The 23,086-nt window shown below is 47.1% G+C and overlaps 1 protein-coding gene across 1 annotated transcript in view; it reads right to left on the reverse strand.

The window, feature by feature from the left end:
• Window positions 1-22,787, reverse strand: part of LOC139233181 (SH2 domain-containing protein 3C-like) — a 186,507-nt gene extending 163,720 nt beyond the window's left edge. Inside the window, exons 1-2 of the mRNA XM_070863802.1 lie at window positions 22,471-22,787; window positions 11,547-11,651 (exon numbers count right to left, since the gene is read on the reverse strand). Coding sequence (XP_070719903.1) covers window positions 11,547-11,589 — 43 coding nt within the window. The 5' untranslated portion in view covers window positions 11,590-11,651; window positions 22,471-22,787. The remainder of the gene's footprint in view (window positions 1-11,546; window positions 11,652-22,470) is intronic.
• Between the last annotated feature and the right edge of the window lie 299 nt (window positions 22,788-23,086).

Here is a 23,086-nt window from a genome sequence, read left to right on the forward strand (position 1 = left end):
AAGTCAATGAGAAGGGGCCTGGCCACTTGGCATTGTATGCAGTGGGAGTGAATGCGAAGGAGTTTGTCCACTGGTGTAATGTATGCACACGTGAGTATGGTCACAGGTTTGTAGAGCTGTTGCATTGTGAGTGGCTTAGCCAGTCATGTGATGTTCACAAGACTCAATAAAACCCCAGTCACTTGGGTCTGGGTCATCTATGATGAGGCATGCAGTTGTGAGCCTGGTGGATGAACTGGTAATGTGTAGTGTGATTGTTAAACCTTTGCTAATAAACCAACTACTTCTTAATAGCAATGTGTTGCTATGAATTCTTAAGCAAAGAACCCATGAAGCAAATACATTACAGCGAGGACGCTATGGGATGTGTGCCAAATTCTGTGTTCAGATCAGGTGTCCATCTACACTGTTGTCAGCTGTGGCTCAGTGGGTAGCACACTCGCCTCTGAGTCAGAAGGTTGTGGGTTCAAGTCCCACTCCAGGGACGAGCATAAAAAGTCTAGGCTGACATTTCAGTGCAATGCTAGTGCTGAGGGAGTGCTGCACTGTCGGAGGTGTGCCGTCTTTCGGATGAGATGTTAAACCGAGGCCCTGTCTGCTCTCTCAAGTGGACATCCCACGGCACTATTTCAAAGAAGAGCAGGGGTGTTGTCCCTGGTGTCCTGGCCAATATTTATCCCTCTTATCAACATAACAATAATGGATTATCACATTGCTGTTTGTGGGAGCTTACTTGTGCGCAAGTTGACTGCCGCGTTTCCCACATTACAACAGTGACTACACTCCAAATTGGCTGTAAAGCGCTTTGAGACGTCCGATGGTCATGAAAGGCGTGATATAAATGCAAGTCTTTCTTTACTTGGGATCCGCTGTCTGCTTTCACTTTAGTTGACATCAGCGTCATTCTTAAATCTTTTGTCGCCTCACTGATTATATTAAAATAAGAAGCTTGCACTTAAATGTCTAGTGCCACCATCAGGATCTCTTTGAAACATTAAACTCTGGTAACGTATCCTCATTAAGTTTTTTTGATATAATTTCAGGGGGTGGGGAGGAGGGGGGGTGGGGGGCGCTGATGACATCAGTGGTGTCCTGCTGATCTCAGTCACCTGTCGACATCCAGCCATTAACCTGGGACACTTCCGCAAATTCATCTCCCGCAAATTCATCTCCCGCACAATGTTGGGTTCGGGAACTAATTCCAGCCTGATGACCGCTTATTTTATTAAGCCAATCTCCTTTAGAAGTTACTTTGCAACCAGGCTCTGATGAAATGTCGCAGCTCGAGGAATCTAAAGGAGTTGTACACCACAAAGGATCAGAAATGCAGGCCCAGCTCAGGGAGGGTGGTTAGAAATTGGGGCGCTCTGTAATGTATTCGCTTCATGGGTTCTTTGCTTAAGAATTCATGGCAACCCATTGCTTTTAAGAACTAATTGGTTTATCAGCAAAAGGTTTTACAATCACACTGCACATTACCAAACCCTGGCCAAAGACCGCCCTAGGTGGAGAAAGTGCATCCGGGAGGGCGTTGAGTTCTTTGAATCTCAACGCTGCGAGTGTGAAGGGATCAGGCGCAGGCAGCGGAAGGAGCGTGCGATAAATCAGTGCCACCCCCCTTCCCCCGACGAATGTCTGGCCCACCTGTGACAGGGTCTGTGGCTCTCGTGTTGGACTGTTCAGCCACCAAAGAACTCACTTTAGGAGTGGAAGCAAGTCTTCCTCGATTTCGAGGGACTGCCTATGATGACATTACCAGGTCATCCACCAGGCTCACAACCACCTGCCTCATCGTGGATCCCCCGAACCCAACTGGCCGGGGTTTTATTGAGTCTTGTGAACATCACGTGACTGGCTAAGCCACTCCCAACTCAACAGCTCCACCAACCCGTGAGGTGTATACATTACAGGGACTGCAGGTTTCTGAAGCTGCCAGTTTATTGGCTGAACTCTCGCAGAGTAAGATCAAAACTGCTCAACTGACTATTGACGGCAGACAGTGAAAGATCAGAGGCCAGATCAGAACCGATTTGTACACTCCAGCCAGGTTGCATGATATAGAGTCCCTCTGTTTTGAACCCAGGTTGTGCAGCGATTGTAGCATAGGGAGCCACAGGCTCTACCAATACTGCTCTGACACCATCAGCTGTGGAGGTGAAAGGGTGTTGTCTAGAATTGGTCCCGCATTCCCCAGGAAACCATAACATCTCTAATTGGCGCCTCATCACGAAGAGAGCGTGATACTCAGTCTGGAGCATTGATCTTGTCGTCCACTGCTCCAAGGCTTTGCACATTAGTGCCCCAACACCCTGCTCTGTGGCATTCCACTTGGGCTCCATCCGGATTAGGACGCAGTTCTCAAACAACAAAACGTTTTGCCGCGTTGCAGTAAAGCACCAGGCTACTCGGAATATTCAGCCGAGAAAAAGCCAGGAGCCAGGAGCAAGCAGCCTTGTAAATGAGAAGTGAGATCCTCACAATAAAACATTGTGTCGTTCCCACCCCGCCCTTCACCAATTCACTGTGAGCAATGCCATGGGAGGTCCCCTCACCAAGAAAAAAACTCCTTTGCCTGCAAAGGGCGGAGGGACATGCAAAATTCCGGAAGTTGGATACGTACTTGAAGGAGAAAAAAAATTGCAGAGATATATGGGTGTAATGTATTTGCTTCATGGGTTCTTTGCTTAAGCATTCATAGTAACACATTGCTATTAAGAACGAGTTGGTTTATTAACAAAGGTTGAACAATCACACTACACATTACTGGTTCATCCACCGGGCTCACAACTGCATACCTCATCGTGGATGACCTAGACCCAACTGGCTGGGGTTTTATTGAGTCTTGTGAACATCACGTGACTGGCTAAGCCACTCACAATGAAACAGCTCTACAACTATTTTAGTTGATAACCATAAATCAAATGCCCCCTTATTAACGGGGGGGGGGGGGGGGGGGAGGCACTAAAACTGACAATTAAACCAACTAATGTTTTACAGGAAACTTAAATCAAATTAAAATTTGGTTGCCGGGGGTGATGATGCACACCAGTCCCTCTGGTGCCCACCTCTCGCGGAGGGCCGTGAGTGTACCGGTGTACACCGCGTGCTCCATCTCCAGGGACACCCCGGGCAACAGCTCTACAACTATTTTGTTGCAATACTTTCAAGTGCTGATTAAAGGGGGAGAAAGCCAAGAGATGCAATTGTAAGAACTGCTTACAACCCACGTCATCAGAGGATCACTTTATCCTCAAGTAGAAAGTAAGAGATGAACCTGTGAGCATACTCACAGGTGCGTACATTATAATGGGTAAAGAGGGGGGAGTGGGACTAACTGGATTGCTCTTCGAAAGAGCCGGCGCAGACTCGATGGGCCGAATGGCCTCCTTCTGTGCTGTATTATTCCATGGTTCTATAAGATTGAATAAAGGAGGGGGGTGCAGGAAGCAGGGGATAGACACCGGGGGAATGAGGGGGTCGTGGGTGAAGGGGCAGTTGCCCAGGCCCCGACTCTTTCGCCGCTCCTATTGGCTGCCAAGCAAGGGGGCGGATTCAAGAATTTTTTTTTAAAATGTTGTCCTCTCCAGGGTCCAAAGGCCCTTGGCAGCCCTGGACCTTACTTTGGCTGAGGGCCAAACCTGCCTCTGTGGAGGCCGGGGTGCCATCATTTTTGTTAGAGTATCGATCGCCATAGATACACCAGGTCTCCATCGAGGGCCTTGAGCTTGGCCCAAGGGATTCCCCACCTCTGGCTCTGCCCCCAGCCCATCATTTGCCTTGTAAGCGGGCGGAAAGCAATGCTGCACTCCCCCCCCCCCCCCACCTCACCCCGCCCCTTACAAGTCCACATGGAAACTGGCAGCAATGACGGAGTCGCCAAAGGTCTCCCCTGTTTCCTTGGGAGTTCTGCTGGTGTTCCACCAGAGTGACAGCAGGAGACCGGTGGAGTTTCAGGGCCATGATGTTGACTACTTCTGTCCTAACTGAGTCACACGGGGTTAATACGGTTTGCTTTGCCTTAAAGGGCTGTAGCCCTGAGAGGTCCAGCCCTCTCACACGTTCTCCATAAAGCAGCAGGAAGCAGTGGTGCTCCATCCGAGAGACTCCCAATGCTCTTAGCCAGCAGCAATTGATCTCTGACTAGGCGAGCGATGTTTAAACACAGCGTTGGGAGTGGTTCGTCTCATTGGTCAGCATGTCCGTATTTCACATCCTCGGAGACTGATTGCAGAACCAACCATCTCGCAGTAGCTCCTGTTCCTCTGTACCCCAAAGAACTTCTGCTGTGAACGGTGACCTCCCCTACACTTATTCTCCCCTGACTCATTCTGCTCCAACCCTACAACCCTCAAAGATCTCTGCGCTCCTCCAGTTCTGGCCTCTTGCACAGCCCTGATTTTCATCGCTCCACCATTGGCAGCCGTGCATTCAGCTGCCTGGGCTGCAAGCTCTGGAATTCTCTCCCTAAACCTCACCCCCTCTCTATCTCTCTCTCCTCCTTTAAGACAGTCATTAAAACCTACCTCTTTGACCAAACTTTTGTTCACCAGTCCTAATATCTCTTTATCTGGTTCAGTGTCAAATTTTGCTCGATAATCGCTTCTGTGAAACGCCTTGGGACTTTTCCCTACATTACAACAGTGATTGCACTTCAAAAATACTTCATTGGCCGTGAAGCGCTTTGGGACATCCTGAGGTATTGAAAGCCAGCAAATAAATGCAAGTCTTTAAAAAAATATATATATAAATACAAGTTTTTATTGTTGATGATAATAGTTCACGCTTGGGTATGGATCTATATATAGCACTAATTCTCTAGAACTTCTATTGTTCAGGCCTCGAAGGATATGGTACCATTCTGTCTGCCCTGAATTGCCTCTCGGGCTACATCTATAAAATCTCCATGTCAAGTGTTTCAGGCTACCCATGCAATATTTCCAAAATCGTCATGTCCCGTTTTCACACATATAACATTGTAACATTTCCCACATTACAACAGCGACTACACTCCAAATAGTATTTCATTGGCTGTAAAGCACTTTGAGACATCCGGTGGTCATGAAAGGCGCTATTTAAATGCAAGTCTTTCTTTTTATAGCTGATGTTTTGTATTGAGGAATCTTCAGAGAGGTTAAAGGTTGAGGTCAGTTCACAGTCATCTAAGTACAGGTTGAACCTCCCTTATCCGGAATCCTCGGGACCTAGCCTTTCTGGATAAGGGATTTTTCCGGATGAGGGGTGGTCACGTTAAATTGGATGGTACAGGTACTGAGCAAGGGGATATCGGGACTGGCTGGCTCGGGGCTGGTAGTGCGGCAGAGAGATCATGGGGTGGGGGGGGGGGGGGTGCGGTGCATCGCGGGGTCAGCCCAGCGATTGCGGGAGTTGGCAGCAAGGAAGGGCTTCAATTTGTTTATGTCAGAGTTCTGCGCATGCGCCACCTGGTGGCCGGGAATGGTTGTGGACGAGGGGTGGTTCTGGATAAGGGAGTTCTGGATAAAGGAGGTTCAACATGTAGTATTTTCCTGTACGAGCTAAGGTGGAAAATGTCCACTGGATATTCAACCATACAGTGCATCATCGCTGATTCTGTCTTGACCCTAAAACATTGTCGTTTCCACCAGGATCGCTGGATAATAATCGGGAGTTGGAACCATGGCTAATTCCCCTGCCCCACACTTTGTTGCTCTTTCCACTTATTGCCACCTCACCTGAGACTGACTAATGCATTACCTGCTGGAAACTAAACCCACTTCCTTCCTGGGCTGTTTGCCTCAGTACCACACCTAGTGGTGCATTTAAACCACTCCCCACCACCCCCCACACCATTAGGACAGGCCTTTTGCATGTTCTCTTTTTAAACAGTGATGATATCTCATGGCATGCTGGTTGTGAACAGCTGGCGAGGCCCCTTTGATAAGCTTCTGTGTTTCATTACAGCACTCTACAAGCCCGACAAAGGATGGTGTCCTGTAGCTGGGATTAATTAAGAACATGTGTACATCTCTAAGTGCCGCAGAAACAAAGCAGGAGGGAAAAAAAGAAAAATGGGAGAGGTAGGAAAAACTGATCACTTTCCATTCGAAGCTTTACCTCAGCCAGTGCGACTGGTCTGAGGTACTTCTCATCCTCGAGGCCTCGTTAGCCTGAGGAGTGTAACTCAATGGCCTGACAAATGAACTGTACTGCTGAAAATAAATTATTTCTTAAAGGGACCCATGTTTCCATAGTAACCTGTTTTGCACAACACTACGTCGTGCAGAGAGGACCATGGTAACTTCACCTGGACATCGCAAACGGTCACCCACACTATCTCCGTGTAATTAGGCCGGGATTTGTCATTCTTCCAATATTTTGTTCTCCGCTCCGGAAGCAGCTGGGATAGAGTTCCATAGGGTGCTGGCTGTCCTCCGATTCTCTAGTGGCCGCCCTTCCTGTCACAGTGAATGCTGGCCGGCTATTCGGGAATGGGTGGCATCACCGCCGCGCCCAGTTCTGCGCTCAACTGACGTGCAACGACATGCATCTTCCACCAGGGGGCGGTCACTGGCTAGTGTTCAGGGGAGGGGGTGGGGGGGGGGTGGGATCCCTGGCCGATAGCTCTCATCACTTGCCCTGGAACCTGTAGACCTCAACTGTGGAGCTCATACCACAGCCACAACTAGGATCAGCTAACTCATCGCATACCAGGAATTGAACCTGGGACCTCCCTCGTCTGCGTGACTCACCACAGCAACTTCAGCTCGGCTCAGTTTGAGTCAGAACGTGGTGGATTCAAACACCCACTGCAGACCTGAGAACTTAATCCAGGGTAATACTGAGGGAACGCTGCATTGTTGGAGGTGCCGTCTTTCGGATGAGGCTTTAAGTTGAGACCACCCCACTTCTTCTGCCTACTCAGGCGGACATTAAACATCCCATGCACTACTTGAAGTATAACAGGATAATTCTCCTGGGGCCCTGGCTAATGTTCCTTCCTCAACTGCGCCACCACAAGTAAATAATCTGCTCAATCGCTGTCCGTGGGATCTTGCTGTGTGCTGATTGGCTGCCACATTTGCTTACAAAATAAAACAGTGGCTGCATTTTAAAAGTAATTCATTGGTTGTAAAGCACTGAAAATATGATAAGGTGCGATAGAAATCCAAGTTATTTTTTCTTTTCTTCGGAACAGGGATGAGCGGGCGGCGGTGGGGGGGTAGAATTAAACAAAACATTTTACAGAGGCAGAAAGGGCTTGCATTGCACCATCTGTTCTCTTCTATCTATCATCGTCAATCTGATTCTCCACTGGCACCTTTGCGCTCAAACCCACGTGCATGAGTTATAACTTCATATCTTAATTAAATTAGCCTGTCTTCAATATCAGCTGTCTCCTTGCTCAATGTAATCCTTTATTCCTCCCACCCCTCCGATCCCCCCCCCCCCCCCCCCACTTGTTCCTCGGTCTCGTTCTGTGACCCAATAGCAGGCCTGTGTCCCGCGTGAAAAAAGGTCTCTTTATTCAAGTTACACTGCTCTCTGCATTGATGGCCAGGAATCTCCTAACAAGACAGATGTAATTGTCATTGACGTGTTTTATGGGTCCCCTCTGTGCTTGGAGCAGGTCAGATGAACTCTTGTCTGCCACCACCTCTGTGCAGGGCTGAACTCTATTAAGCCCAGTTAAGTAAACAAGCAAAAGCCTAGTAGAAAGAAAGACCTGCATTTATATAGCGCCTTTCACGACCTCAGGACGTTCCAAAGCACTTTACAGTCAACGAGGTACATTTTATTGGAAGTGCAGTCACTGTTGTAATGTAGGTAACGTGTCATCCAATTTGTGCACAGCAAGCTCCCACAAACAGCAATGTGGTAATGACCAGATAATCTGTTTTAGTGATGTTGGTTGAGGGATAAATACTGGCCAGGGCACCAGGAATAAGTCTCTTGTGCTTCTTCAAAATAGTGCCATGGGATCTTTTACATGGGAGAGCAGACTGGGCCTCGGTTTAAAATCTCATCCGAAAGACGGCACCTCCAACAGTGCAGCACTCCCTCAGCACTGCACTGGAGTGTCAGCCTAGATTTTTTGTGCTCAAGTATCTGGAGTGGGACTTGAACCCACAACTTTCCGACTTGGCGGCGAGTGAGCTACCCACTGGAAAAACCCGTTTACTGTGACGATTCTCTCCACACTCTGTAGAAAGGATCTAAGGTTATCAAATTGGAAAACTAGTTACTGTACTTTCAAACTTTGAATATTAGCAGGTCCAGGGAACTTCCTGGTTTGTTAAGTTTATTGTGTTATTTGTTTCCAGCTTATTGCAGTCATAAAACTACTCAAACATTACAAACAAATGTAGTATTAAACCTTAAACTGTTAAAATTAAAATCAATAACTTAGCTTTAACTTGAAAAATGTAAACACTAATTCTGTTTGCCCTCCTCGCTATTTTCCCCTTGTTCTCATTTTACTTGTGTTCTCTATTATAATTTTTTTCAACTTTACTTTTATTTTTTTATCCAACCTCACTTATTCCCTTTTTTCTCCGAAAAGAAAACATAAAGGTTATTGGCCCAGATTCTACAATAGTAATGGTGGCGAAACTGTCAGCGTTCGCTGTCATTATTCCTCTGAAAGTAACAGCAAGTTTTGGAATCGGCGCATGCCCAGATAAACATGGAGAACCAAGAGTTACTGTCGGTCATTCCCCGCTGCTCCACAGGTCGAGCTGTGGAACTCCCAGAGTCAGCAATCAATTCAAATCACAGTTCCTGGCGAAAACTTTCCGTATTACGCTGGAATATTGCTGTTAAACCCCCTCCCCCCACCTCTCCAAAAAAAGTTATGCTTTGTTGACAGAAGTGTAACTGGGCTTTTAACAGCGTAAATGCTGAACCATTTTGGCCCTGAAAAACTAATTTTATAATTGTGGAGTGTCAAATTTTTTCCATTAATATGATTAAGAATGACATGGGTTTTTTAAAATTATGTTTGTTAAGCTTCTACCTTAATCCTGTGTGTATGTTCCAATCATTATTTCACTCTCTGTAAAATTTATAAACAGTAAATTATAATCTGTGCATTCTACTTCCTGGTTTGCCATCTGTGGGAATTCTTTAATGTGATTGGCTGCTTAGCCTGCTTGATGACATCACTGTTGCTGGACGCTGGAGATTCGCTTGATTTGGCGACAGCTTCAATCATATTGCGGGTGAGCTGCAATTCACGCCACAGAGATCACTAGATCTTTCTGGGTAGCTTTCTTCGAGGTCAGCGGCAATCGGCGCTGGCCGGCTTCATTTCGTTCTGCCTCCTGTCACCAATTTTGGAGGTGGGGGTTTTGTTACCGTAAAGCCAGCTCGCTGTTCTCATTTGCTGCACCACGGGAGGATTTTTTGCCAGTGATCGCCCATTCTGCTCTCCTGAGCCCAATCCTTTCCTCATCCAATGGATAATGACCAGGCTTGGAATTCCTGTCTGATTTCGACCCCCCCCCCCCTCCCCGCCCACCACCCTCCTGAGCCCAGGACTGCTACGGTCAAGCAGGACTCAGCAGAGGCCAGGGGGTAGAAACCGGAGCCTGCTGTGCCCGATTTTCACACTCAGAATGGGGCCCAATTTCACGGCACTGTCCCTCGCCTCCACCCGAGTGAGGCCTGAGTTTTCAGGCATCCCTGGCAGCCGCCTTAAAACAAGCATTAGACCCCTTGCATATGTTAATGAGGGGCCTAGTACCTGTTTTGTGTCCCCTCTGAGAAATTGGGCTGTGCCTGAGGCATCGGGGGTGGATGCGGCCTAGCAAGCAATCACCACCAAAAAGGTAGCTTTAAAAAAAAAATTAAGGTTGATGTGAAGCCAATTTTCACCTCGTGATCGAAATTTTCTCCAATTGAATATTGGGAAGGCCAGAGCCATTGTTTTTGGTCCCCGCCACAAACTCCGTTCCCTAGCCACTGACTCCATCCCTCTCCCCAACTTCTGTCTGAGGCTGAACCAGACTGTTCGCAACCTAGGTGTCATATTTGACCCTGAAATAAGCTTTCGACCACACATCCGCAGCATAACTAAGACCGCCTATTTCCACCTCCATAACATGGCCCATCTCCGCCCTTGCCTCACCTCATCCGCTGCTGAAGCCCTCATCCATGCCTTTGGTACCTCTAGACTTGACTATTCCAACACACTCCTGGCTGGCCTCCCACATTCTACCCTACGTAAACTAGAGGTGATCCAAAACTCAGCTGCCCGTGTCCTAACTTGCACCAAGTCCCGCTCACCCATCACCCCTGTGCTCACTGACCTGCATTGGTTCCCGGTTAAGCAACACCTCAATTTCAAAATTCTCATCATTGTTTTCAAATCCCTCATGGCCTCGCCCCTCCCTATCTCTGTCATTTCCTCCAGTCCCACAACCCCTTGAGATATCTGCGCTCTTCTAATTCTGCCCTTTTGAGCATCCCTGATTATAATCGCTCAACCATTGGTGGCCGTGCCTTCTGTTGCCCGGACCCCAAACTCTGGAACTCCCTGCTTAAACCTCTCCGCCTCTCTACCTCTCTTTCTTCTTACAAGACGCTCCTTAACACCTACCTCTTTGACCAAGCTTTTGGTCACCTGACCTGATATCTCCTGATGTGGCTCAGTGTCAAACCTTTTATCTCATAATACTTCTGTGATGTACCTTAGGATGTTTCACATAGAAACATAGAAAATAGGTGCAAGAGTAAGCCATTCGGCCCTTCGAGCCTGCACCACCATTCAGTAAGGTCATGGCTGATCATTCACTTCAGTACCCTTTTCCTGCTTTCTCTCCATACCCCTTGATCTCTTTAGCCATAAGGGCCATATCTAACTCCCTCTTGAATATATCCAATGAACTGGCATCAACAACTCTCTGCGGCAGGGAATTCCACAGGTTAACAACTCTCATCTCAGTCCTAAATGGCTTACCCCTTATCCTTAGACTGTGTCCCCTGGTTCTGGACTTCACCAACATCGGGAACATTCTTGCTGCACGATGTTAAAGGCGCTATATAAATACAAGTTGTTGTTGTTGTTGAATCTCAGTGATGGATTTCTTTTATCCCAAACCAGAATTTTTAGCACAAACTTCTTTGCATTTCTGTCCACATGAACAGCATACTAGGTTCGTCTAGTCTGAGCTCTGGAATGATCCATTTTCCAGATACCCCATAACTCCTCCATTCCGAGCTCTGAGATGGTTTGCAGTGATATATGAGGAAAACTGGTCCCTAAATTCTCTTTTTGGAAGTGTGTGTGTGGGAACCTAATGTATTTTCACTCGTGTTTGTCTGGCGCTGCGCAGAATGTGTTTCATTAGTTACTGGTGTCACCAGGGATAGAGAATACATTACGAAAAGCCATGATTTATATCCCACGAATGGATTGAATTTACTGTGCCCCGAATGGGATTTAAATCCTATCCCACAACATATTTTGTACATTAAGCATTAATCTAGATCGTCAGTACTTCTGGTCCCATTATCAGAATTTTATTATGTTTAAAAACTTGTTAAGTGACCCCCTGTCGATTGCTTACCTCTGTATTTCTCACGCTTGGGATAAATTTGGATGCTGGACATGGTTGAGCAATGCTGTCCACTTCTTAGATATCAGAACTCTATAAATTGGCAGCACAAGTAGTCTGTGAAGGGAACAGAGGGAATAAGCAGCTTCCATTAGCTCCTTAAAAAAATGAGGAAAGATTTCGACATTAATATTGGCCCTGATATTCCGGCCTACCCAGGTCCGTACGGAGTTCCTACAGACCTGGGAAGGCATCGGAAATGCCAGTTTCCAAGCCGCAATGTGCATGTGCTGGAAACTGGCATTTCCGATCTGCAAAGTTTCTGGCTTGAGAGATCGTAGCCAGATCGGGAGCGAGGACACTTGTAAGTGGAAATTTCCGATATTTACCCTTACAAATGTCCTCAAAAATCTTGCGCCTGACAAAGCAGGCGCATAGCCTACTTTTACAGGCGCAAGTGTTTTAAAAAACACAAAAACATATAAAAATAAAGCTATTAAAACATATTTTATCATTAAAAACCCTCCCCACAACAGTAAGTTTATTTTAAAAAACTTTTTTAAAAATCGGGAAATTATTTTTTTTAAGACATTAATAACATTAATTTAAATGAATGAAGTGTAATTATTTTCTATTTTTTATTAGTGTTTTGGGTGCTTGGGGCTGTGTTTTGGGTGTTTCGGGCTCTATCACAATCATAGTAATAGGAGTTTAGGACCATGCGGAACTCCGATTACTATGATATCTTACCTGATTGGCTGCCCAGAGCCATGTGACTCCAGCTCAAGGCCTGCGCACACGTCGACGTGCATGCGCTGCAAATCGCAGTCGAAGGAGGCCACAACATTGGAAAGTCCAACGTGGGCACCAGCTTAAGGTAGGTGCGTATTTTTTCTCTAAAATGCCCGCGGGAAGGCCAAAACGCAATTTCAGGGCCATTACCAACTTCTACCAACTGCACAATATTTTCACAGTGAATAACACCAACATACTTCTCGAGTGCAATAAGTCTATCACGCTCCAAGTAGTATGTATCATGTATTATGGTTAATCTACTGGAATCCTGTAAGGTGCTTGTTAATGGAAAGAGGTCTGTGTGATATCTTCTCTACGACATCACAAACACACACAAGATGGCACTACAGGAACTTGTCATGTGACCTTGTCATGTGACATGATATTCACCAGGAGTTGCATTACCGCAGTAGTCCACTGGGTGGAGCAGTAGTCCAGTAGAGGGAGCTCTATATTACACTTTGATCCACTGGAATTCCATAAAATGAGAGTAAATGGGAAGAGTTTTGGTTCATTTGAATTCTGTACAATGGGAGTGAATTCGGGATGCCACTACTCCTGGATTGCCTGGGAGTCTCCCAGGATGGAACATGTATCGCTGGAAAACTTTAAATTTCTCGCTGCAGTAGCGTTTCCCCCCCCCCCCCCGCCCCCACTCAGTGATGTCACCGGCTGACATCACAGAGACGCCTCCAGCGAGGGGGCCATCACTCCCCTCGCCGCCACAGAGAGTGGCCTCAGGCAGGGGGAGAGGGTTAGCCTGGGAGTGGGATAGGCACCAACACAGTGTCCAGCATTTACTGCAGAGCCGGGAGCAGCAGCAGCAAAGCGGTGAGTGGGAGGGGCACCGAGAGTGAAGCAGCCAATAAAAAAAAGAAAGACTTGCATTTATATAGTGCCTTTCACGACCACCGGACGTCCCAAAGCGCTTCACAGCCAATGAAGTACTTTTTGAAGTGTAGTCACTGCTGTCATGTAGGAAACGCAGCAGCAAATTTGGGCACAGCAAACTCCCACAAACAGCAATGTGATAATGACTGGATAAGAACATAAGAATAGAAGAACATAAGAAATAGGAGCAGGAGTCGGCCATTTGGCCCCTCAAGCCTGCTCCGCCATTCAATGAGATCATGGCTGATCTTCTACCTCAATTCTATTTGCCTGCACTATCCCCATATCCCTTGATTCCCTTAATATCCAAAAAGAAACTGTTTTTGTTATGTTGGTTGAGGGATAAATATTGGCCAGGACACTGGGGATAACTCCTCTGCTCTTCTTCGAAATTGTGCCATGGGATCTTTTACATCCACCTGAGAGAGCAGACGGGGCCTCGGTTTAACATCTCATCCGAAAGACGGCACCTCCGACAGTGCAACACAAAGTTTTGTGCTCAAGTCTCTGGAGTGGGACGTGAACCCACAAGCCTTCTGACTCAGAGGTAAGGGTGCTACCAACTGAGCCACAGCTATCACTTCAGTAACAGGATGAGTGGGAACTGGGGCCCCTACTATTATATATGTAGATTATAGATATACTCTCTGTATAATCACTGTATAGTTGCATAAGATGGAGACTTGTTTATCTGATGTACTATCAATAAGGTTTACACTGTGTATATACATGCTGGCACCACTAGAGGGTGCAACTGGGGGAGACCAGGGTTTCCTGCCCTGGTGGCAGGGGCTGTATAAAAGGAGAGCCACCATGCGGCTGCCTCACTCTGGAGTTACGAATAAAGGACCACGGTCACGACAGTTTGCGCACAACACATTGCCTCGTGGAGTCATTCATAAGTTCATTACAGACATAATACTTACTGTGTGCAAATAGTGAAAGATTGTTTCTGCCGGTGGATGAATGGCGAACGAGGGGATGGAGACCAAGGATTCGTACTGGAAGGACCAAAGGGGAAGGGAGGCGGAAGGTTTTTGCATTGAGGGCTATTATGCCTTGGGATGCTTCGCCACAAATGGCTATTGAAGTTCACCCGCAACAGTTGCTGGCGCGAAACCTACAAAGATACTCAATTACAGGGGACCCGACCTTTAGACGGTAAATACAGTAACATTTGCCGACATCACATGATTAAACGGCACACGATCAGACGCGGCAGGGTCAGAGGTCACAGGATCGGAGCACCATGTGATCAAACCTCCAGGAAGGCCTTCAGCCAACCTAGAGCGAACAGGAAGAGATTCAACAGTGGGGCTCTGGGCAGTAACCAAGCCGTTCTTCACTGGGTGGGAGCAGGACGGATTATGTTGCCGTTGCTTCCAAAATTCCATATGAATAACAGCCATGAGTTCATTCTAATTCCAAGCTCCTGGTTTTGGGGATAACTATTTTTGGAATTCAGGTTATGGCACTGTGAGCCTGCTGTGGTCAGTGGGACAAAGTTAAGTTGACAGCTGTTGGGATCTAAAGTATAAATAAAAAGTTAAAACTGTTCTCTGAATGTGGGAAATATGGGAAATCATGGTTTACACAACACTGAGGTCGTGGTGACCCGAGTGGGAATATCTATCCACACAATTTATGCACTTTTCAGAGCGGGCTGAATGTAAATTGATCCATGTTCAGTCTCGGCTACAGTGTGTGAAATAACATTCACACGCAGACTCTACCGACCCCCCCCCCCCCCACAAAAACCCACTTGGGGGTAGATAACAGACTGAACACAAACTGCAGTTATACGCAATTTACTACACACGGCTTGAGCAGCTGGCAGTGTTGGCTCATCTGGTCTGCAGCCGGAATACAAAAGTCACAAACAGGAGGGTTAGAAATTGGTCGTGTGGGGACAGCGCAAAGCGGGCGGTATCGTCCCAGCCACCTATTATACGCTTCGCCTGAGATAACTTTTTTATTCGTTCATGGGACGTGGGCATCGCTGGCAAGGCCGGCATTTATTGTCCGTCCCTAATTGCCCTCGAGACAGTGGTGATGAACTGCCTTCTTGAACCGCTGCAGTCCGTGTGGTGAAGGTGCTCCCACAGTGCTGTGAGGGAGGGAGTTCCAGGATTTTGATCCAGCGACCATGAAGGAACAGCGATATATTTCCAAGTCAGAGTGGTGTGTAACTTGGAGGGGAACGTGGAGATGGTGGTGTTCCCATGCGCCTGCTGTCCTTGTCCTTCTAGGGATCAGAGATCGCAGGTTTGGGAGGTGCTGCCGAAGAAGCCTTGGCGAGTTGCTGCAGTGCATCTTGTAGATGATACACTGCAGCCACGGTACGCCAGTGGTGGAGGGAGTGACTGTTTAAGGTGGTGGATGGTGTGCCAATCAAGCGGGCTGCTTTGTCCTGGATGGTGACGAGCTTCTTGAGTGTTGTTGGAACTGCACTCATCCAGGCAAGTGGAGAGTGTTCCATCATACTCCTGACGTGTGCCTTGTAGATGGTGGAAAGGCTTTGGGGAGTCACAGAATACTCGCTGCAGAATACCCAGCCTCTGACTTGCTCTTGTTGCCACAGTATTTATGTGGCTGGTCCAGTTAAGTTTCTGGTCAATGGTGACCCCCAGGATGTTCAATTCTATTGCCAGCAACGACACTGAATATCGATCGGGGAGCGTAACAGGCGGCCGAGCCAATACTGACCAAGTCCAATTTCGAACCCAGAGACTTTTTAACAATAGTCGTTTACCTGCTGTCCCAGGTCCTCCCTGCAAAAACCAACAGCACAGTCACAGAACAAACGGCCCACTCCTCACTCAATACAACATTCTTACAGGGCTTGACAGGGTAGATGCAGGGAGGATGTTTCCCCTGGATGGGGAGTCTAGAACCAGGGGTCACAGTCTCAGAATAAGGGGTCGGCCATTTAGGACTGAGATGAGGAGAAACTTCTTCACTCAGAGGGTGGTGAATCTTTGGAATTCTCACAGAGGGCTATGGGGGCTCAATCGTTGAGTATATACAAGACAGTGATCGATAGATTTTTGGATATTTCGGGAATCAAAGCATATGGGGACAGGGCGGAAAAGTGGAGTTGAGGTAGAAGATCAGCCCTGATCTCATTGAATGGCGGGCCAGGCTCGAGGGGCCGAATGACCTACTCCTGCTCCTAATTCTTATGTTGACAATGTGAGCACCATAGAAAGAGCAGTGCAGTGGTCACGGGAAGCTACGGCAGCCTTAAACACACGTGTCCGACAGTCCGGCGTGTGCAGGAGATGGGCAGTCACCATAGAGCCATAGAGGAGAGGCCTTCTCTCTATGCAAGGGTTCATTACAAGGGTACAAGGTGCCCAGGAGAGCCCTCAGTCACACAGCTTTGGCGCGATCCACATTGTCGGAATTAATTACCAAGACTATAAATGGACAGTTCAGATTAGTAACAGCATGACAACCCTCATAAACTAACTGAAGGCCTTCAGGGCACGAAGGCCAAATTGTGCAGGCCTGTGAACTCAATTCTGATCCCTAGGGGGGCAAGTTCCCACTGCTTTTTTTTTAAACACAGAGCGCCAACAATCCCTGAATTAAATATACAAAAGAAGCCACCCAGAAAGTTATGGTCTCACCAGCTGTGGTGACAGCGAGCAGGATTCAGTACAAGAATTCAGTTCAAATGTAACCGAGCTCTGCTGGGGACCAGGCTTGTCAGAAATATACATTCATTGAAAATAAATCATGCCATCGGCCTGTATATGTGATTGAAAAAGGAAAGCAGGACTTGCATTTATATAGCGCCTTTCGTGGCCTCAGGACGTCCCAAAGCTCTTTACAACGAATTAAGTATTTTTGGAGTGTAGTCACTGTTGTAATGTAGGGAAACGCGGCAGCCAATTTGTGCACAGCAAACTACCACAAACAGCAATGTGATAATGACCAGCTTTTTGTAGTAGACACAGCCCTATCACTCAAAATATAAGAACATAAGAAATAGGAGCAGGAGTAGGCCATTTGGCCCCTCAAGCCTGCTCCTGTCATTTAATAAGATCATGGCTGATCTGATCATGGACTCAGCTCCATTTCCCTGCCCGCTCCCCACAACTCTTGACTCCCTTATCATTCAAATATCTGTCTATCTCCACCTTAAATATATTCAATGACCCAGCTTCCACAGCTGTCTGGGGCAGAGAATTCCAAAGATTCACAACCCTCTGAGAGTGTAATGTATGTATGCCTGGGTTTACCTGCCACCAGGGGGAGCGACCATCGGAGGTCATTGGGCCACAAAGACACAAATGCAGCCCTTGTATATAAAGAAAGCCTCCATGTTTAATCCTCACTTCGAGAGCTGATAAAGTAGAGTCAGGTCGCACCTGATTGAGTTCACAGCACTAAGCCTATTGAGTTATTGCATACGCAACAGAGAGAAGAAATTCCTCCTCATCTCAGTTCTAAATGGGCGACCCCTTACTCTGAAACCATGCTCCCTAGTTCTAGATTCCCCCACGCGGGGGAAACATCCTCTCTGCATCTACTCTGTCAAGATCCCCTCAGAATTGTATACACTTCAATAAGATCACACCTCATCCTTCTAAACTCCAATGAGTATAGGCCCAACCTGCTCTTTAGCTACTCAACGCTCTTCGAGTTGGAGAGTAGAGGCTGTCTGGGAGCAGTCAGATTGCAGAGTTGTCCCTCACGTGTCACCACGAACACTCCTGAGTAATGATGTCACTGGAGCAAGGCATCGCAGTGCAAGGTATTGGGACAGGCTTTTTGAAGTGTGATCTTTGTTGCAATGTAGGAAACACGGCAGCCAATTTGCACAGGGCAAGCTCCCACAAACAGCAATGTGATAGCCTGTTTTAGTGATGTTGGTTGAGGGTTAAATATTGGCCGGGGCACCCTTAGAATTTAAATCATCAGAAATCTTTTTTTCGGCAAGTGCTATTATAAGTTGCTCCTCTGGATTCACGAGGGGTTTCATTTCCTCTGGTAACACACCAGTTGATGCTCATGTCGGGAGCCTACTATCAGCAAGGACAGACATCGACGGCGAGGTCCAACACCGCCTCCAGTGCGCGAGTGCAGCCTTCGGTCGCCTGAGGAAGAGAGTGTTTGAAGACCTGCCCTCAAATCAGGCACCAAGCTTATGGTCGACAAGGCTGTAGTGATACCCGCCCTTCTGTATGGCTCAGAGACGTGGACCATATACAGTAGATACCTCAAAACGCTGGAGAAATACCACCAACGATGTCTCTGCACAATCCTGCAAATCCCCTGGGAGGACAGACACACCAACGTCAGGAAACGTTTCAAGGACACCCTCAAAGCCTCCTTGATAAAATACAACATCCCCACCGACACCTGGGAGTTCCTGGCCAAAGACCTCCCTAAGTGGAGGAAGAGCATCCGGGAGGGCGTTGAGCGAGTCTCATCGATGAGAGCATGCAGAAACCAAGCACAGGCAACGGAAGGAGCTTGCGGCAGACCAGACTCCCCACCCACCCTTTCCTTCAATGACTGTCTGTCCCACCTGTGACAGAGACTGCAATTCCCGTATTGGACTGTACAGTCACCTGAGAACTCACTTTTAGAGTGGAAGCAAGTCTTCCTCGATTTCGAGGGACTGCCTATGATGACGATGAAATATTGGCCAGGGCAACCTTAGAATTTAAATCACCAGAAATCTTTTTTTCGGCAAGTACTATTATAAGTTGCTCCTCTGGATCCACAAGGGGTTTCATTTCCTCGGGTAACACACCAGTTGGTGCTCCTGTTAAGTTCTTTTCCGCGCTGCTTTGTCACAGCTGTTTATTTTAAACGGAAAATTGCATGCGTGTATGAACGCGGGGAAATGAAAGTCCTGAGCGCTAACTATCGACCTCGAACCTTATAGTTCGGGCAGAATTGGAGCTATGAAGGAGTGAGTAGTCCTGGTCAAAGCCTTCCGCCAGTGCTGCTCAGACCCCAAGGCTAAAAGGCAGGTGAGGGTTGTCCAGGGAGCACTTTACTCACAGGTTTCTCTCGCTGCAGGGAGACACCAAACCCCTGCTCCATCTATACCCAGGAGCTTCTTTTCTATACCATGGCTTCTTCACCCTAGCTTCACAAAAGCAAAGAAAGACTTCATAGAAGCATAGAATCTTACAGCACAGAAATATAGAAAGTAGGTGCAGGAGTAGGCCATTTGGCCCTTCGAGTCATTCGCTCAGTCGTGCCAGTGCTGGCTGTTTGAAAGCGCAGTCGTGCTCAGTCCCATACTCTGGCTTTTTTGTCCGTAACCCTGTAAGTTGCTCAACCTCAAGTAACTGTCCAACTCCCTCTTAAAATTATTTATGCAATCAGCTTTGGATGAGACGTCAAACCGAGGCCCTCGTCTGCTCTCTCAGGTGGACGTAAAAGATCCCATGGCGCAATTTCAAAGAAGAGCACGGGAGTTATCCTTGGTGTCCTGGAAAATATTTATCCCTCAATCAACCTAACATAAACAGATTATCTGGTCATTATCACACTGCTGTTTGTGGGAGCTTGCTGTGTGCAAATTGGCTGCTGTGTTTCCCACATTACAACAGTGACTACACTCCAAAAGTACGTTATCGGCTGTAACGCGCTTTGAGACGTCCGGTGGTCGTGAAAGGCGCTATATAAATCCAAGTCTTTCTTTCCACTGCCCATTCAGGTGGAGCGTTCCAGATCCTAACCGCTCTCTGAGTGATAAACATTTCTCCACAGCTCCACTTTAGATCTCTTGTCAATGATTTTGAATCTATGACCTCTGGTTATTGACACTCTCGCCAGAGAGAATAGTTTTTCTCTATCTACTCCGTCAAAATCGCTCATCATTTTGAAGTTCGCAATTAGATCACCTCTTGACCTTCTCGGTTCCAAGTCTTGCATTTATATAGCACCTTTCATGGACATCCCAAAGCGCTTCACAGCCAATTAAGTATTTGAGAAGAATCGTCGCTGTTGTAATGTCGGGAAAAGAACACATAACCTCAACACCTTGTCTGAAAATGGATTCAGTCGAGTTGTCACTGGGCTAATTATAGCGAACAGCAGTCACTCCAGTTCAAAAAGTAATTTGTTGTGTGAAGTGTTTTAAGACTCCACGGCTGAAATCCGTTGAAACCCAAACATGCCTTGAGTACTGTATGCAGTTCAACAAAAACAACTTGTATTTATATAGCGCCTTTAACATTGTAAAACTTCCCAAGGCGCCTCACAGGGGAGTTATAAGACAAACAAAAAATTGACTCCGAGCCACATAAGGAGAAATTAGGGGAGATCACCAAAAAACTTGGTCAAAGAGGTTGGTTTTAAGGAGCGTCTTGAAGGAGGAAGGAGAGGTAGAGAGACGGAGAGGTTTAGGGAGGGAATTCCAGAGCTTGGGGCCCAGGCAACAGAAGGCACGGCCACCAATGGTAGAGCCATTATAATCAGGGCGGTTCAAGAGGGAAGAATTAGTTCTGGGAATCTTATAATCGGAGGGATATTGTCAGCCTTGGCGGGTGCAGAAGTGAGCAAGGAAAATGAATCTGAGTGTTAGAAATTTAAATTGAAACTTTCAAGATTATGAATGGCTCAAATGTCAAAGGACTCAAGTTAAAAGTTGGAAAGTTAGGAGGAAAGAAAGAAAGAAAGACTTGCATTTATATAGCGCCTTTCACGACCACCGGACGCCTCAAAGCACTTTACAGCTAATGAAGTACTTTTGGAGTGTAGTCACTGTTGCAATGTGGGAAACGCGGCAGCCAATTTGCGCACAGCAAGCTCCCACAAACAGCAATGTGATAATGACCGGATAATCTGTTTTTGTTATGTTGATTGAGGGATAAATATTGGTTGGGACACCGGGGATAACTCCCCTGTTCTTCTTCGAAATAATGCTATGGAATCTTTTACGTTCTCCTGAGAGAGCAGCTGGGGCCTCAGTTTAACGTCTCATTCAAAAGACAGCACCTCCGACAGTGCAGTGCTCCCTCAGTTCTACACTGGAGTGTCAGCCTAGAATTTTGTGCTCGAGACCCAGGAGTGGGACTTGAACCCACAACCTTCTGACTCAGAGGCGGGTGTGCTACTCACTGAAGAGGAATCAGGTTTTTTTTCTTACAGAAGGGTAATAGACTTGTGGAATAAGTTATCAAGTAAGGCCTGAAGGCAACTGGATGTGTTTCTCAAAGGAGAAGGAAATAAGGGACCTAATGAGAAGATGGATGAGTGGAGTTCAGATCAGTCAAAAGGGGCTTGTAGGGCCTCATGGCCTCTTCCTTTTCCTAAATATTCTTATGTAATGCATACCCTGGCACTCTTGTTTTTCAGTGGTGTGAGTATTCCTTTAAGAATGATAGGCATTGTTTGTGGAACAGCAGTTTTTCATTAGATGACAAGAAGTACGGGCCCACTGAATTGCTTACAACTGAGCTAATGTACAGCGAGAGGCACTTAAACCCAACAACAGTACAGTATTTGTAAAATAATGGATCCAACCCGAAGCTGCACAGGAACCCGTCTCTTAAAGCAGTCAGCCCCAGTCCACCCTCTCTTCCCAGAGACAGTATTTGTGTCCATTTAAAATAGACTGAGAATGAGTCTGTGACTGATCCAAGGGACATCTGTAGCTGCAGGGTGTCCATTAGACGACGCGCATATCAAACGCAGTGCCGCCGAGATGAAAGCAGACAACAATTTCCTTTCTGTTTCACCCCCCCGCCGCCCCCCCCCCTCCCCCGCCTAAGTTTCTGCCCTCTTCTCCTCTCCTGTGCTGGGGGCGGGTGATGACTATTGCTCGAGTGTGGTACTGTGGGAACTGGCAGCTCCCTGGCACCTCACTCTCGTGTGTCCATTCCTTGGTATCCATGCCATCGTATACGAGATAGTGTCTGCCCCTTCAGGGGATGAGAGGAGAAATTGAGAGCAAATTAAAATAAAGTACATTTGAAGACACTTGTGGCCTGTCAATTCGACGAGCTTGTATAAATAGAATTGCCCTTTTCATATTATTCTTTGAAGCAAATTCTCCCTGTGCTGATTTAGATACGATCCGACTGTCTCCAAATCCATTCCATTAATCATTACACAAATATTAATCACATCCCCAGTAACGGGTAACGGTTCAACATGCTTAGAAAAGGACATGCAAAGGCAATGCAATATCTTATTTGTTAAGAAAGAATGATTACAATCTAGAGAGTTTGTTGCCTGTTTAAAGGTATCTGTTGGAAGTCCACCTGTTTAACAGTACCTGTTGGTTGCCTGTCTGTGTCCCAGGTACGGAGCAGATCTCCCCGTGCTGTTACTGAAACAAACATCAGACTTCTCCCCTTCTCTCGAAAACTTTCGGTGCTATTTAATCGAAGCAGTCAGTCGGTGGCTGGAGTGTCTCAGATAGATATGGACAGTGGATGCTTTGTGTCAGCCCTGGACAAGCCGAACCTCAGTGCTGCTCTGCAGGAACTCTGGACATCGCAAGGGGCGAAGGTCAAGTGATGAGAAGAATGCCGAAGGGGAGCCAGATGGAATGGTGCAGTCAGAGGGGACAAGCCTAGACTGCAGCCGAGCACAGCTCACACAGTAGAGGCTTGTTGGGGATAAAGGAGGGACCAACATTTTTAAAGCAACTGGCCATCCAGCCAATCAGATATGGATAGTAATTGCGTACTCTACTGTGGTGTGCCTGTGTCTGGAAGGGAGGGGGAGGAGGGGGAGGGGTGTCGGTGGATGTCCAATTCTGTCCTGAATTGGGCTCTTTATTCCCACAAAAGAACTTGCTTTGAAATGAAGGATTTGGAACAAGTTAAAAGCTGGGATGAAGAGTCCCACTTCAAACGGTCATCTGCCTTTTCTCTTGGAACTGCTGA

Source organism: Pristiophorus japonicus, chromosome 20 (assembly GCF_044704955.1).
Source record: "Pristiophorus japonicus isolate sPriJap1 chromosome 20, sPriJap1.hap1, whole genome shotgun sequence".
Lineage (NCBI taxonomy): Eukaryota > Metazoa > Chordata > Chondrichthyes > Pristiophoridae > Pristiophorus > Pristiophorus japonicus.